This window comes from Egretta garzetta, unplaced genomic scaffold (assembly GCF_000687185.1).
Source record: "Egretta garzetta isolate BGI_Z169 unplaced genomic scaffold, ASM68718v1 scaffold420, whole genome shotgun sequence".
NCBI classification, from domain to species: Eukaryota; Metazoa; Chordata; class Aves; order Pelecaniformes; family Ardeidae; genus Egretta; species Egretta garzetta.
This window is the reverse complement of record NW_009258386.1, coordinates 437,362-454,798: the sequence shown is the minus strand read 5'-3', so window position 1 is coordinate 454,798 and position 17,437 is coordinate 437,362. Positions and strand designations below refer to the sequence as shown.

General features: G+C 39.4%; 1 protein-coding gene across 1 annotated transcript in view; it reads left to right on the top strand.

Annotated features, from left to right (window-relative positions):
• TMEM117 (transmembrane protein 117) overlaps positions 1–14,971 on the top strand; it is a 222,694-nt gene extending 207,723 nt beyond the window's left edge. The window contains exons 6-7 of the mRNA XM_009642245.2: positions 5,649–5,778; positions 14,331–14,971. Coding sequence (XP_009640540.1) covers positions 5,649–5,778; positions 14,331–14,971 — 771 coding nt within the window. The remainder of the gene's footprint in view (positions 1–5,648; positions 5,779–14,330) is intronic.
• Positions 14,972–17,437: the final 2,466 nt, after the last annotated feature.

The following is a 17,437-nucleotide window of genomic DNA, read 5'->3' as shown; positions in this document are numbered from 1 at the left end:
GGAAAGAGCACAGAGATGATGGAGAACAGCAGCAAGGCTGCGGATATGCCCATGCCTTACATTGCTATATAGTGCAGGGATAGCCTTTCTATACCCATGTCTGGTCCTGGAAGCTGTCTTCAGTCTTCTGTCTCAGCAGCTTGGAGCTCAACTGAAGTTGTTACTCCACTGCTAACAGTGGAATTTCCATATTTTGAATTCTTTAAATCAAGACTAAGAGATAAAAGGTGTAGCTGCAGCTGCAATCAGGGACTTTGTGCCACAGTTCCTGATGGGGTTTTGTGATTGTTATTGCCAATAACAATCCAGGCAGGTGAAGCCAAAACAGAAGAGCAGATCAAATAAAACTTTCTGGACTTGCAAACTATGAATAGATTAGCGCCGATAGTACCAACCTGAGGCAGGAGGTCTTTTGAAGAATAATGTGTGATCTTTCACTGTGGGAGCTAAGTAGCCCCACTGAAGCCATACAAGTATACAGGTGGTAATATTAAGAGTAGAGGCATATTTTTTCATTTAATGAGGGCTAAAAACTGCAATGCGTATCAAACTTTCTTCCTATTTAAATAAGGCATTGGCAAAGAACAGAAGGCCAGAAACTGAGCGGAAGATTTGATCTCACAGGCATGAAAGTGAGTTCTAGTCATGGCTGCTGACTTCCCTTCTTATGAATGTTTGAATGAAATATTAAAATGATGTTTGTACTTTAGCAGCTCACAGCTGCAGAGATCTCAGCTGCAGAAATCACTGCAAGCTGCAGCACTGCAGTGAAGTTAGAGAGAACCACAGAGGAGTCAGGCCTTTGCCTCTGAATCCCAGCTGTTCGTTTCTTACTTCAAACACTTGCAAAAATATATAGCTGTTGCCTCTTATTAAACTTTCTCCAGCTGTCTGCCTGTTTGCCGTTTTCTAACAGTTGAAACAAAGCTATCTAAGAGATGCAAAGATACCTGAAAATGCAAGTCTTCTACCTTATAAGTTAAAAGAATTATAATAAATTCAGTAAAAAATTGCTATAGGCAGTTTTTGGAACAAGCACACATATATACATTCATATATATGCATTTTCTCAGTTCCTTCTCTTATTTTTGTTTATTTATTATTCCAAGGGGTTTAAAATACAAATGTGTTCCTAGAATTAAATATAGCATATATCATCACTACTTAAAGGACAACTATTCAGTGTGCATTTGTCCTTTCGTGAGTATATCTGAACAGTGTTTATATTATTTTAAGTGTTTTTTCATATTTAATGTGTACCAAACACCCTATGTGCTACATTCAGACTGGAGGAGAGATGAAAATGAGGCACATTTGCTGACCGTTAATCATTACTTGTTTTTAACCCCAGTCCCACCTTCTCTGTGGCTGTTTTCCCTGGGTGGAAAAGGGGCTGGTGGCTGAGGGATGTGGGGCTGTGTGTGCATGAAGCATGGGATGCGATCTGCTGAGGGCTACCGTCGCCCTCCCAGACAGCTTATGATCCTTGCTGAATGCTGCCAGCACCTGGTCCTGGTCCTCTGGGGTTGGGAGACACGGCCCAGAGCCTGCAATAAAAAAACACCCAGCAGCAAGGAGCAACCCTGCAGCCAGCCAGCTGCCTTGCCAGCAGCCAGCCAGAGGACCCAGGGCAGCTCCATCTGTCCTGGCTCAGGGTTAGGACAGGGCTAACCCAGGCAATGCCTTCTCTTTTCCTCAGGTGATAGCAGAGGAGGGCCAGGTCATATCAGAAAGTGTGGCTTTAATGCTGATTTACCATTGCTGAAAATATCTTTACTTAAAGAGATACCAAATCAGTGCTGCCAGCTCTGCTGTAGGGTCTTAAGCCAATACCTTGCATTGCAGCAGAGAGTGTGTGCATTTGTTTGGTGTGGAGAACTAGAAGCAAAGAGGAGAAAATCAGAATACCATGATCTCCTCTTTTGCAACATCCAGTTTTGTCTGTGCTTCTGAGTCTACTGAGGTAGCTGATGGAAACCAGAGGTGCTCCCTTTGCCCATTGCAACACTAGGATGAACCCCTCAGTGATTTTAAGTTCATCCTCTGGCTGCCCTTTCCTCATGACTAGAGTGAAATGAGACAATAACCTAATTTAATTTCCACATCCCACAAAACTTGCTGGTGAGGTTAGAGACCTCTGTGCAGCTGATTTAAGCCTGCTGGTTCTGGGTTGGTTTCTTCTTCATAAACTGCATAGAGGTATGCTGCAGACCCCCCAGGTTTGGAAACCACTCCAGTAGATGAATATTAGAAATTTGATGCTGATGGACTTAAAGAAGAAACAATCTGCTCATGCAGTATGAGAGACACGACTATGAGCTAACAAGATGGTTGTATGGCTTTCTTTTTCAGACTCTGCAAGTAGAGATACATTCTAAGTATGGTATCTTGGGCCCAGTTCCTAATGAGATCCCAGATATGGCAGAGTACAGGCACCTCAGCAATGAGGACTAAAGCTGATCAAGTGAATTTTGCATAATTATGAGCTGAGAACTTAAAGAACATAGAGTATGTCACTCGTGTCCCAGAGGTGAGCACAGACTGATATCAGAGACCATGGAGAGAAAATACCGTGTATGAAGCGTGATGCAGACCTGAGCTGTATTCCAGAGAGGGAAGCAGTTAGATTTAGGGCCTTGTACATTTGCACTATTAGTGTACCCATTAATAAATAAGGTAGGTTATTCCTACTAGGCACCTTGAATTTATTGGAAAAATGGTTTGCTGGAAATTGCTGAAATTAAGTTGTCTTTTGCTTGTCAGTAAGGAAAAAAAAATGATAACAGAGTCAAAAGATTTTGGACAACACTTTCTTAGAAAACATTATTTTATGGGTGAAGAAGAAACACCTTATAGATAAAGCCAAGAATTTATTATTAGTATCGTTTAAATTTTAACAGTGTAATCCGAGGGTCATTACTAGTTCAGGTCTAATTATTGCAGAAAATAACACTGCTGTGCGGAAAAAACTTTCAGTAATAATAATAATAATGTCAAAATTGTTATACACCCACTTCTTGGCTTCTACCGCTTTTCCTGGTGTTTTTGTCTGCCTTCCCCTTGCTCCTGCGGGTCCTGAAATCGGCCATTTCAGCCTGGTGGGGGTCAGTGGGGGCATTACAGTGCATCATTGGATGTGATGTTCATCGTGAGGGTTTCTTTTTCCTCGCTCTAGGATTTACCTGGGGGCATTTTTACATTTGCTAACACACTTTTAGACCTTGCTGTTTCTTCACTGATCTGAAGCTCCACATTACAGATGCGTTTACTATACACAGTGCCTTTCATGTGTGTTAGATACTTCTTTGTTCTCCTCATTACTCCTACAAGCAGTTTTGTCCAGCCCCAGATCTGCATTTCTTTAGCTGAGCACTGGGGAGTTGCTTATAGCTGTGAGGTCTCCAGTGCCAGCCTGTGCCCATCTCTCTGGCAATGGCAATACCATATTATGGGGCTATGGGGTAACAGAGGCCATGATACAATTTAGGCATGCTTCATAAAGTATGGGGTATACATGTAGAAAATGTGAAATAATGGGCACATGAAAGGTAGCTGTAGCTTGGGGTGTCAAATAGGTGTTTTTCTAATGGGCTCTCCACTCACCTGTCTGTTATAAAGTAATCAGTAACACACTGTTGGGGTTGGATCTCTCTGGTTTGCTTTTGTTTTATGAAATATTTTCCAGTCTCAGCAATTGTTTGCTGAGACTAATGATACAGTAAATTGCACATCTGACAGAGCTGGCGTTCTAGTTACTCATTACCAGGTAATATTCATACAGATCAGAAAAAATGGTGAACTTTTTCATAAAACTCAAATGCAAAGACACAGTCCAATACAAAATTCTGTATGGTGGAATTTTACCTGTAAATCAGCAAAAGGTACAGGGAGGAGCACTGGGGCAAGGCAAGAGCAAGAGGTCGGATCCATAGTCCCATGTTTACTTATTTCTAATGCAGAGTCCACAGCTCTCCGTTTGTTTATCTTCAGGAATATGCAATGTATTTCTTCCTATTTATTCCTGGGTGAGAGTATGCATGACTTAACGTGAGACACCAGTCCAGAGATGTATATTAGATACTGTGAACTGAGAGTGTGCACTCATAAAATTTTTATTTTTGGGAACTTTTTTAATGTCTACCGCCTGCACGGGGATGGTCGCAGATGCAGCGTAAGGGATTGTGCAGCAGGGCAGTTATTGCCATACCTCGTGACCAGGAGCGCATGCGTTGCGTTAGTGATAAGGCAAAAGGAGAGCATCCTTATTTCTCTTATCTTCTGCATCTGTAAATTGGCACTTTCTATATCACTGTGAACATTGAGAACCAGGTACAGAGGGCCAGGTTTTCTCCTTGCTTGTACGCCTGTTAATCCATTTAACTCCGTGTCACAAAGAGTTGGCTCAAATCAGCCGCTGTTAGTGTTTGGGCCCTGCTATTCCATGCTGATAAAACTCTTCCATTTCCCTTCCACTGTAGAAAATGTTGGAGTGCTTAGCAATTCTTGGAAGTTTAGTTATATATAGTGATTTATCTTTCAGAGATGATTCTTAGTTTTTAATCTTTTTTTTTTTTTTTTTTTCCATTACCCTGGTAGGAAACTTTCTAGCCTTATAAAACTAGAAAAAAAAATATAAATAAAAGGAATTGGTTCTGTTGGGGAGATGGCTGAGCTAGAATGGTTTTCATATGAAGGAAGCACAAGTCATTCACAGAGCTCCTCACATTTCAGATTCCTTTATCTTACTTCTAGTAATTCAAGTGCTTGTTGCACTAACTGGTGGGATTCAAATCCAGGGGTATACATGGGAACGGGGCCAGTATGTTTTTAACAGCACCTCACCAACAGCCTGCGGCGCACAGAGTAACCACTCCGGCAGTAATCGTGCTGATTCTAGCCCTATCGCTAGACGTTCAGTCTGGGCTCTAATGAGCCATGCTATTACACCCATTTTTGAGTGACTGATGGTGGGTGCAGATAACCAAGCGAAAAATTCCTTTAAACGCAGCTCCCCCTCAGCTGGGTGACCACATGCTACCAAATACACATAATGGTCGGTAAGAGCTTCTACATTTCCAGCATTACTTTGTCAGCTGAAATACAGCAGTGGAGAAAACTGTGCTTGGATTGATTCAGGCAGATTATGCTGAAGGGCCTGCGCTTGCAGGGAGTGTTTATTTAGGTGTATTAAGGCCAAATATAGAAAACACCCTACAAGTTGAATGAGTAGAATATAGATATATGGAATGTTTGAAAGGGTCGGGCCTTCTTTGCCAATTTCTTACATGTAAACTGTTTGCCAAATTAGTAACAGAAGCTGTAACAGGTATTGCAAGGTTGCTATACAGGTATTCATATGCTTCGACTATTTTGCACTGTCAGCTGGTACAGTGGGTTCAATATTGTCATTCTGAAATGAACTTTTAAACACATAATTACATGGAGCTGAAGTAAAAATCATACTGTAATATCTAATAAAAACAAGGCATTCTATTTCAAGTGGTTCAGTCAAACTTAAAGTAAGAGAACCCAATAATGGGAGGCTTAAAAATAGAACCTTTCCCTTTTATTAATTTAAGCCATTTTAAAGGGCAAAAATATACTGTGAAAGCTTATATTTAGGCTCTTACTTTTCTCTTTTTAAACAGGACTGGGAGTTTCCACATTTTATGGGTGATGTTGAAGTGAATCTTCCAGGCTTGCCATCTGCACACATGCAGTTCAAAGTACCTTATTTCCAAAAGATCTTCAAAGAGGAATATCACATACATATAACAGGTATGTAATCTTACAGGTTGTGGCAGTCACACAGTGAACTGCTTCTGTGTCCTAAGTGTGTGCTAACGTGTTCTTAACCACAGACTTTTCATGTGTGTGTGTCCCAGATTACTATTTTCCTGTTTATCTGTCCATATCCATATCATCCATATATCCATATATCTCAGGGAAATGAGGAACTTCTATCTTATGAATCAGAGACCTGCTGTTTTTCATGAATTTCAGCAACTTCTTGTGACACTAAGTAATACCTAATGTAGCTTCAGAGATCTTTTATCTAAAATTGCTCTCCAGGGGAATTAGAGGCTTATTTCATTTTCAAATCTCTTACGCTTTCAGATGCCTTTGCTGTGATTTATGCTAATATCTTTTCATAACTTTGGTCATTTTCATCTGGCAAAGGCCACGCATAACCATACTTCCATCAGTCATCTAACCAGAAGCAGACAGTTAAATAACCTCAAATAAAATAGAATTGCAGTTATTCAAATGGATGGTACACATAGATACAAAGTACCTGATCCTTGCATACTGTGAAACAGTATTTTAATAACAGTAGGGAGTGAAAAAGAGAAGAAGGTTAAATAGGGATAAATATTTTGGGTTTACCTTCAAGCTATGGGGAAGGAACATAGCTCCTTTCTTTACAATGGGAAGAATTGGATAATAATGGATCGCAAAAGAATGCAGGTGTGAATTGACAGGGGTCTTTAACTGCTAATATAAACATGATACCGTACAGGAGTAAGATAGACGAGGGCATCCAGTGACACAGCCATATGAAAATCCTGCAGAGCAGGGACAAAAGGAGCGTTCAGAGATGATACAAAGACAAGGCCAAGAGCTAGCAGGTGAGTCACAAGCACACCAGGCAGCAAAAACCAAGGGAAGAAAATGTGCTGAGGAGGAAAGAATGATGAACCCAGGACTCAGTTGGGACAGGCTGAATGAGGCCTCAGAAAAGGCATTTTCAGCAATGAAGGTAGAAAACTGAGTGATCAGATTAAAAACCAGAAAAATAAGAGAAAAGGAGTGCAGAAGTTACCTGCTGGCTATTGAATGAGGGAAGGCAAATGGGCCAGTCAGAAGTACAGATGAAGAGACAGGAAGTTTTTCAAATTTGGATGTAGGTGCCCTGCTGGAAAACTGAGAGGGAACAGACAGACAGCAAGAAGAAAGAAGGGCTGGGGCACGTCTGAGTGAGACCGATTGAGCCACTAGTGGTTTATGGAACAGGATGAAGTAAATGATCTCATGGTCAGTGACTAGAAGGCATAGGGTGAGAGAAGATGGGATGCATATGTTTAACACATTTTTCTCTCCCAGGTGAGCAAAAAGGGAAAGAAGAGGAAAAAAAAGAGTATAAACGTTTGATGTGAATTATAGGCATGGTATTCAGGGATAGTGAAAAAGATTTTTTTCTGCTCCTCAAGACTAGAGGATTAATTTGGAGGGGCTCAGTTCACAAGGCTCCCAGATGCCCTGCAGTTATTCCATTGTATAAGAAGTAGTGGAGTGGGTGCACAGAGGAGCATGAGCAATGACTGAGGCATGGTAGGGTGGGCTGTGCCATCAGATATAGAAACTCAGGGTATAATTAATGTAGGTGAAAAATAATGTGTGGTAGAAGAGGGACTGAGGAGCAAAAAACAATTTTGCATTGTAGAAGAGACAGGAATATTGATGGTAATCAGGGAAGAGCAAAGAATAAGCAACAGCAAGAACATAAATTAGGGATCAGAAATACAACTGCTAGCAGTGCTGCTGTTTGAAAACAGACCAACCCAGAGAAACCAATATTTATGCATTTTAGAGTCTTCTGCAGAGGACTGGAGGCCTTTCTGATTTTCTGGCGAGAAGGCGTTCTTTTAATGAGGATGAGCTAATGAATAGGAGCTGAGGAATATTTTTCCCTGCTCAGCATTAACAAGATCCATTTATTAGATTCGCTAGACAAATCAATCCATTTGACTGCACATCACGTACTCCATCTACTGAGTGCCTATTTTATCTCGGTGCTACACCACCCTTTAGGAGATCTAATAAACAGCCATAACACATGGCACAAGAACCTCCCTTTGGGTAAGTTTTGCTTGAGCCATCTGTTCTTGCCATCAGTTCTTGTCTTAGGTTAGGGTATCATCTTGGATCATTTTCAAGCTCTAGTTACTGCGTGGATGTGTAGATACTTGTAATTTTCTACTCAAATCAAGGAGCTAATAAAAGAAAGAAAGAAGTGGTTGAATATATGTATAACAAGATGAATGTAATCCAATCTAAAATGAGTGTAGAGAGTGATGCACATGAATGCAACTGCAGCAGGTGCCATGGGTGTAGGACACTGATAGGGGCAGGAAGCCCGGTTTAATATATGGGATCCAGGATGTTAAATTTAACCATAGGTCTTCTTTTTAGTAGCAAGCAGGAAAATTCAAGGCCTGAGTATAATTTATTTTAGTACTTGCTATAGGGATAAAGTCAGGCTGTAAATCTATGACCTGTGCCTTGATGTGTAGAAACTGGAAAACCATTTCTCCCAGATAGCAAGAAGAAAGCAAGTATGGCTGAAATAACATTTGCCATCTTTTTCCTGGCAACTTTTATTCTTCATAAGTTCTTTTACAGTCTGTTTTGGTCACTGTTGATTGATATAAATAAGAGCAGCCCTAGGACTTCTCTGAGCAGCCTTACTTGGTGCTGTGTTGCTCTAATGAGCAACAGTCCCACAAAGAAGCAGCTCTAAGTGAAAGGACATTCAGAGGAGTAAAGGATTTTAAATCACCTTTCTGTTGGTGTGTGCTTAATGGCTTCACACCAGTTCTGTACAGATGAAGGATTTCAGTTACATCATCTGTGTTGCCATCTCTTCTGATTTTATCACAAGTCTTAAGACGGTTTCTTTTCTTTTCTTTTTTTTTGTTGGCTATTTTGTCTTAAAGTCTTAGCTCCTGAATTCAGTGACTACATGAGAATTTCAGCTTTCGTAAAATAAAGCTCATGATTACAGAGAAAAAAAAAATGAAATGTTGCTTCTGCATAACTCCATGTCTAAAAAGGCAAATAAATAAAACCGTACTTAAGTGTATTATTTTTAACACATCTTGTTACTTTAAACTAATATCATGCTTTCTTAAGCGTCACTCGTGGTTTCTGAACGTTGTAAGTTGGCAGTAATATTGAATTAACATCTGCAGCCTGTAGCTGATATGCTTGGGTGTAATTTTAAATTTGCTACCAAAAGCATATCTTATTTTTACTGGTAACTGAATACCTCATTTTCCTCAAGTTTCTTTGCATCTAGGAACAACTAGCAAGCATCTACTCAGTATTAAATATTTTTATCCTGTTTTGATACCTGCTTTTATCTATGAACATCAAAAATAACTTGAATTCCTGCATCTGCTTAAGGCATCTGGATTTCCCTTGACAGATGGTTCATTACAAAGTGTGTGTTTTCCTTCTTGGGCTGCTGTTTATGAAAATATATAGTCTATCCTAGTTTCTATAATACCCAGGGAAATTTGTAAAACTTAAAAGTAAATTTTGTTCCTTCAGATTGTTTCTTGATTCTTCTTACCTGCATCACGACAGATGGGAGATTTTTCTGGCTGTTTATAAACATGTTTCTGAGTGCTGATCTAGCCAGAGTGCCCTTCCACCCAAAGGAGAAATCATCATCTTCATGGCTGCCAAGTGCCTAGCATGGCTGGCTTGAGGAGTTAAACCGAAAGTGTGCCAATCTTCAGGCCAAGCATTGCCTACACCGGGAAGCCTGAGGGAGCCCATGGGCAAAAATAGAAAGGTTAGAGGTAAAAACAATCTGTGTCCATGCACACAGATGTGAAAAACATGCAGAGGATTTGTGGCTTAGTTCAGCTGTGAGTGGTCTGCATGCATGTGTCTAGCTAATCACACTTAACATGACAGAAGATATGGAGAATGTTTCGAAGATACCTGAAAGTTTTACAGGGGTGTCTGCATGCTTTTAGACACAAATTGCAATTGAGAGTCTAAAGTCAATGTTTCCTACACTAGCCCCAGGCTGCAGTTGAAGCTGCTTGAGTCTAGCCTTAATAAGTGGAATTTTCACATTTCCTCTTGACCTCAGGAGGGATGCTGAGGACTGGCTTCTATGCAAGATCTCTTTTTTAGGACATGACTGTTCTGTTACAGAGTGGACATACACCGATAAAATGCTCCAGAATCAGCAGCTGGCTTGGAATATTTGGACCTGCAGGATCTGCCTTAATTTCCCAGTAAATCAGCTGCATATGGGATTGTGGACTGGTTGCTGAACCTCTCATAGACCTTATCAGCCTCTTTAAAAATGACCACTGCCCAAATATCTTGTTCAGCTGGTGAAAATAGGTGCCTTTATGGAAAAAGGAAAAAGAAAAATCCATACCTCTTTCACCATGAGAAGGCCCCTGGCATTCATGTGCAGTGCACAGTTGTTCAGCTTCAGTGGTGAGGGGAAAGCATTTCTAAGCAGGGTCCTGTATAGGCTGGTGTTCCGAGCATGGTCTACAATGCAGGTCCAAACGGCTGTAAGTGCAGATTGTTCTAGGGTTAAGGCGTCCCTTCTGGTCAGTGCCCTAGCCATGAGGATAAAACAGCCATGCTTTCTCAGAAAACAGCTTGAGTTTTCATCCCCAAATAGTGGCTTGTAGACCACAAAGGCTAGAAAAAGGTTTCACATTTTGCACCACAGCCTCACAAGGACACCCAGTGCATGCTCTTAGCTAGCTACATCCAATTTTTTCTTTTTGGGAATCTTTATCACACGAGATTTCAATATTGCACCACATTTCCAAATTCACCAAACCCGATTTCTGACTCTCCATATGTCATGTGTAGCATTAAGGATGTCAGCGCTGTAAAAGCCAATTATCAGCCTGGTCTTAGATATTGCATGGCTGAATGACACAGCCTATTTTACCACCTGCTTTTCTTCATTGTAACTTCATTGAAAAGTCTGGGTATAATTCTTTGCAGTTTGATGAAATGATTGACTAGCCTTCCAGTCTTGAGAGCTGATCTTACTACATCCTGCCATTTCAAACCTTGTCTATGAAAAATCCACCTGGTCCAAGAAGTGGTAAATGGTGCCCGGTGAAGGCCAGTATTCTTGGCCACACAGACCTCTCTGGAGTAGAACCAGTCCTAGAGCAATAGTGGTACTGACCCTGCAGAAACTGGTTAAGAGACAAATGAAATCACTTCATAGTGTGGGACTCTATTTTGCTGTACCACTTTTCATCTGTAATGAAATTTGAAGCACCATAAAAGAGATGATGGATATATATATAAAAGAAAATGACTATCTATAGCTTCATAATATATTTATTCTGTCTCTTTGAAAAACTATAAGCTTGAGCTTGTTTATGCGTAAGGTGAGATGTCAAGAGTGACTTCTAATTTACCTAGCTTATTTCCTTTATAAGCTTCATAAATGACTTAAAGTTTGCTATAAAAACCATTATGCTAAAATTAAGTTGCAATAGACAATCATTCCATATACCTAGATTATGCATGTGCATAATGTTAAAGGTTGGTCACTATAATAAGTCTCAGAAAGTACTTGTTATGAGGAATTATCATCAAATAGATGTTTGTGAGTGGAGATTGTCAGGCTGCTTGGTTCAGTCCGCTTCAGTTGATAAACTGGGTTTATTTGGCTAGGACAGCAGTAAAGTACATGTCTTGGGAGAGGAATAAACAGCACAGGACACTGTATTCTAGAAAGAGGCAAATACTTTCTGTAAGTAACCAAGACAGCACTAACTCCCAGTCATTTTGTGTCTAAGGAGATTAACACAGCCCTTGGCTACAGGGAATACTGAGTAGGAGTAGGAAAATGTCATTGTGTTCATATATGGTTATAGTGAGACTTACTCATATACAGTGTTTGGTTCTGGTGACAACGGTTTTTAAAAGAAAGGAAAAATCATCGAGCTCATCGAGCATGACAGTAATGCAGAGGATGGAAAAATTGTCTAGAAATGAGAAATTTAAGGAGTTTTGAGATGATCCACTGTAGAACTGAGGCAGGTCTCGGGCAATTAGCTGCCACTTAAGACATACCGGTTGCGATTCACCTTAGTTAACTGGGGTGTCTGCATCCCTTTATAGTCCACATGGACCCAGCGATCCCAAAAGCAGAGCTTAGGGCTGTGCTCCTGCCTGCCTCACTCTGACTAGGAGCTGAGTGAGGGAGTTTCAAGTTCATGCTTTTTATGAAACAGGAATCATTGAAATGCGTCTCTTTCTTAGATCAGGGGAGCACTCAAACTCTTAATGTAAGAGTGGTGGAGCCTTTTTCAGACAGATCCATCTTAGAAGAGATTCACAATTACGAAACCACAGTGTAGGATAGATACTACATGAAGCCTGAGATCAAGTACTTGGCTACCTCTATTCAGCATTTCTAGTGTTTTCTGCTAGCTGCTTAGTCAACTTCTTCACCAGCAGCAGGCTGCCAGCTCACATCTTACTCCTTAGGTGGCCTTCTCTACACATGTCACATTTAGGACAATGTGGTCACACAGGTGATTGCTGTGAAATCCACTGGGTGCCATCATGCCTAACGAGGAGGTAGGTCATAGCTCAGCATTGTGATGTCTACGTTTCCTTTGTCAGTTGTACCTGAAACCTACAAGGAAGAAAACCAAACAGTATGTTTTGTCCTTTATAAAGCCCATCTCAATAATGTCCCCATTTCATTATGCTTTGTATTTTGATCTTTCAGTTGTCTTTTTTTTTTCCCCTTCCTACCATCCCTAGGGTCTAGCAGATCTCTCTGGAAAGTCTTGGCTCTGCAGACACACAAAGTGCCACAGATAATATTTTGATGAAGCCAATAAAAAAAGTGAAAGGGTTTTTTGGATGGGCTTATGATGCATTTTCCTGGGAAAAGAATATAGCTTAAAGAATTAACTTCAGGGCAATGCAGCAAGGGGTTGCTTTCTGCTTGAAACACAGAGTAGTATTTGATGACAAATTATTGTTTTAAAAAGTGTCCAAGTGAACAACCATAACAGAGAAAGGAAGTTTAGAATGCAGTAATTCATGTTTTCTTTCAAACTGGCCATAGATAAACAGCTAATGGTTCTAATATTTGTTTCATTGTCATTTGTGTTTAGCTTCTTTTCCTAAGGAAATGAGAATTATGTGATCATGTGCCATGTGTGGGTTGGTCTCACTCTCTTTCTATCCAACACTCAGCATCAAATAACTTTTGAACCCAGAGCCAGTTTCAAAAACATTTTTCAGAGGGTCAGAATCTGAAAAATACTGACATTATCATTGTGTCCTAAGACATGGTGGTTAGGTAAAGGAGAATCATCTAAGTTAGTGTCCAACTGAGGAAAAAGCAGGAAGAAGTCAGCCATTATATTCTGTTTGACAGCCACCGACTGATCAGTGAACGTGTGTGTCCCAGCCAGCCCATCAACACACACTATGCAAGATATATTCTGTCTCTGTCTATTGAAAGGTCATGCATGATGGGGAAGCAAGGGTTATTCTGATGGAGAGAGAGAAACGCACGAAATACAGGGCAAAAATCCGCAGGAAACAGTGTCAAGCTAGATTGTATTGTTTGTTATTGTATTTCATATTGTAGCAGTGTCTTGGTGTTGATTTAACAAACTTAAATATTATGAAATGTGGTGATAATCTTCCAAACCCGTAATTTTCTTTAACAGGTCAGTTATAATATTGATGAACACCCAGAAAAAAAGATAGAGGAGTTACTCAGGAATTATGTGAACAGGATTGGCTGCAAAGTCTTTTCAGTGCAGTTTGATTTCTAAATAGTGACGATAGCACAAAAGAATGAACATTCTTGTTCATTTTCAGTCTAAGTATAATCTAGACTGAAGAGGACCGTTAAACACAATTGCTGAAATACAAGGAGTTATGCTCTTTACCCCCCTGGAGCATTCTGGTCGTACAATTTGAACAAACAGACTTTCAAGAACTGGAATCCATTTATTCTTTACAAGCCAATGGTACAAGTCATTTGACAGATACTCTGATACGTTCATTTTCTTTTTCACTTGAAACATACTTAAATATGATTCCAGCATAGTCGAATACCATTCATCACCAGCTGAAACATTCCTCCGTGAATGTCCTTTCACTTAATGCTGACATGTAGATTTGCATATGAACAGCTCTATCAAACATGGCCTTTTCATGGACAATTTCTATGTGAGTATTTTTTAAGCCCTGGAATTAGTGCTTTGTTAGGTTTATTGATCTATACTACATCACCTAGTGGTCTAATCAACAGGTCACCTAACAAACTGCAATGTGAATTCAATTGGTATACTGCTGTGCTTGTATTACAAAATTATTATGTTATGTGGCCAGGCCTAATTGTGAAATGCTAGGGGATATTCAGCATAAATCTGACTATGGTGGAAATTTTCTTACAACTTTGCTTTACAGATTAATAAAAAAAGGATGTTTTTTCTCTGAGTAGCTTTTACATATGACTGCATTTGTACTTGATATATCAGATAACACAACTTCCTTTTTCCAAACAGGCAAATGGTTTAACTATGGAATTATCTTCCTTGTTTTGATCTTGGATCTGAATATGTGGAAGAACCAAATATTTTACAAACCTCATGAATATGGCCAATATATTGGTCCTGGACAGAAGATCTACACAGTGAAAGACTCAGAAAGCTTGAAAGACCTCAATAGAACTAAGTTATCTTGGGAGTGGAGATCCAATAACACTAACCCACTGACCAACCGGACCTATGCCGAAGGAGACATGTTCTTGCACAGCAGATTCACGGGCTCTAGCCTTGATGTCAAATGCCTGGCTTTTATTCCAAGTTTGCTGGCTTTTGCTTTGTTTGGTTTCTTCATCTGGTTCTTTGGGCGATTTCAGAAAACTGACCAAGGCATGGAGAATTTAGACAAATCATACACAAGAATGAAGCGAAAGTCACCGTCAGATATGGGAATGACACGAGAAAATACACAGGTGTTAGTAGAAGAACCACTAAGTTTTCAAGAACCACATCTCGTATCCATAAAATCAGACTTAAGTGAAATAGTTTTTAATTCTTCTCTCTTAACTTCTGAAAACTTGAACGCACAACTGAATGAACAAGATAGCCCTTTACAGCCAGTACCAGAGTCCTCTGTCCCTAAGAGTAATCCTGTGACATAGAGGCAAATACCCAGGAAGATCAGTTTAAATAAGCAGTTACTATAAGATTTCAGTTTTAGCTTTTGTAAGTTAAGATTTACGTAGTGTTTAGAATAAGAAACTCAACCTATACCAAAAGGTGCTCAGCATGCTTTTTCTAGGAATTTTGGGTTTTATTTATATTATAGTACGTGCCTACTGTATATCTAACATTCCTTTATAGATTGCTTCCCAAAATTGCACAAGCTATTTATTAATACATTACCTTAACTGTACAATAGTGTATTAGATGATTACTTGCAGGTATAAAACTACCGTGGTGGTGCCTTGAGACATTAAACTGTTTTTTAACTCAACACCAGATGTATAGCACAGTTCTTCTAATCTATTTTGCAAAGCTTTTTGTATATGGTTATTTCAAGTATCATTTGATGTCTTGACAGAGGAGATAAATATAGTTATTCCTAAAGAAGGGTTTCTGTTAGGACATCACAACTTGACTTTGTTATTTACTCATCTGTGAAGCCGGTGACTTTGATGACCGGACTGCAGAGAAGCATGTTGATTACCTTTTCATTTTTGCTGGCTAGCTGCCAAACACAAATACAGATTCATTATGCAGTAAACAGCAGAGTGATAATACAGCATGGGTCACTACTTGTGAAAATATGACTTTCTCCATCAGTAATAGCAATTAGGTGATAATGCCTAATTACATTTTTCATAATTAAAGATGAACTGCTCCTTGATTAAAAGTTTTGCCCTTCACCTTTTAGAAACAGAGGTGGAAATACATGGTCAAAGCAACTCTTTCCAGCATCACACCAAACCTATGCCACATCAAAGAGCAAATGGAGTGGTTACACTAAAGGACACAAAGCCCATTAAATCCAGTATTTGCAGTTCGGTGCAGGTATGGTCTGGGCATACACGAAGCATACACAGAAACGCACCACATACATACAAAGTCTAACTCCTCCAAGTACTGAAGATATGTTTAGGGGCTTTAATTAAAATAGATCAATAATTGAATTTTATTGTACCCTTTCTTTTACTTCATTCATTATCCATGAATAAGTGTAACCTGGAAGCAGAAACAGGGAGAAACTGGGGTTTTTGCTTTTTTGAAGGGGACTTTGTAATGTGAATTCCTCTGCTGTATGATCAAACCATATGCACTAGAGAGAAGCTGCATATCTAAAACATCAGAAAGACTCTGATTTGCCTCTAATTTAGTTCTATAAATTGTTGTTACAAGTTACTAAATAATAAGTCATTTTTAAGTCTGAATTATTTCCCTGTCATTTACTGGTGTTGCTGTATTTTGTCTTGTGACTTTTTTATCTCCGTCGTTTTGATCTATCTGCTTTTAAGTTTTCAGAATGCTGAATTTAGCATGCATAATAGAACTATGCATTTATTAACTGTCACTTGAGAGCCAATTTTAATAAACATCGTTCAACAATTGTTTATTATGAGGCAGGAACACATTCTGTTAGTTTTGCAGTTTTTTAAAAACATTTTACCCATGCATTGTCCTATTTAAAATCATCAATATTTCTGACACTAAAAAAGACAGGCAGCATCACAGTAATGTCAAGATCAAATATTTTGCTTATGGAACATTTAATATTTCATCAGGAGAAAGTTCGCTTTATAATCAGACTAAATTTTTATCTATTAAAAATTATGACTAAAATATATCTATTAGCTTTTGCCTACTGCAGCCTATAAACTTATTTAATTGACTTAAGATACAGTCAAAGACAAGCCATTAATTACTAGTGGTAAAATCCTGTGAGATCCTGCTTGTACTATGTAAGAGGTGACTATGTTGATGTTTGACTTTCAAATAGCATTTGAGTTCTAAAGCAGTTTCAGAAATAGCTGATTAATTTTGCAGATACATGCTTCTCTGTATGTTTTGAACCCTGTAAACCCAAGTACTGAAAATCTCCCGTTAACTCATTTCTCCTTTTTGTGCACGGGAGCGGTTACTTCCATTAATACGTAGGCAGAAAATGAAAGAATTACTTGAGCCTTACAGCCTGCATGATTACACGGCTCTGAGAAAACTGTTATTAAGCAACTGATCCGCAGCTAAAATAATTCTGTGACCTCACATTGAGTTAATGCCTTTAAGGTCATTATAAGCCTGCATGAAAGAGAGAAAAGCATCAAGTAATCCTAGATTTTGCATGAGTATTTAAATTAATGGTCAAGCAGAGACACTGCTTGTATCATGAATTCATAAGAAGTTAAAAGATTCAGTGTAGCCACTCACCATGGTCAACTGATCAATTTAATTAAAGGAGTTGTGTGGGAGTCTCATTTGTAAACACAGACACAGATGGGAGAAGAGTATTTCCACTCTTTGCTTCTAGTCTAGTTTGAGAAGCCTGAGTGGGGTGGCTAGGCTTGCCCTAAGCTCCTGGTGAAGCGGGCAGAGGGTTGTGAGCTGAACGCCCAAGGTGATTCAGCACCTAA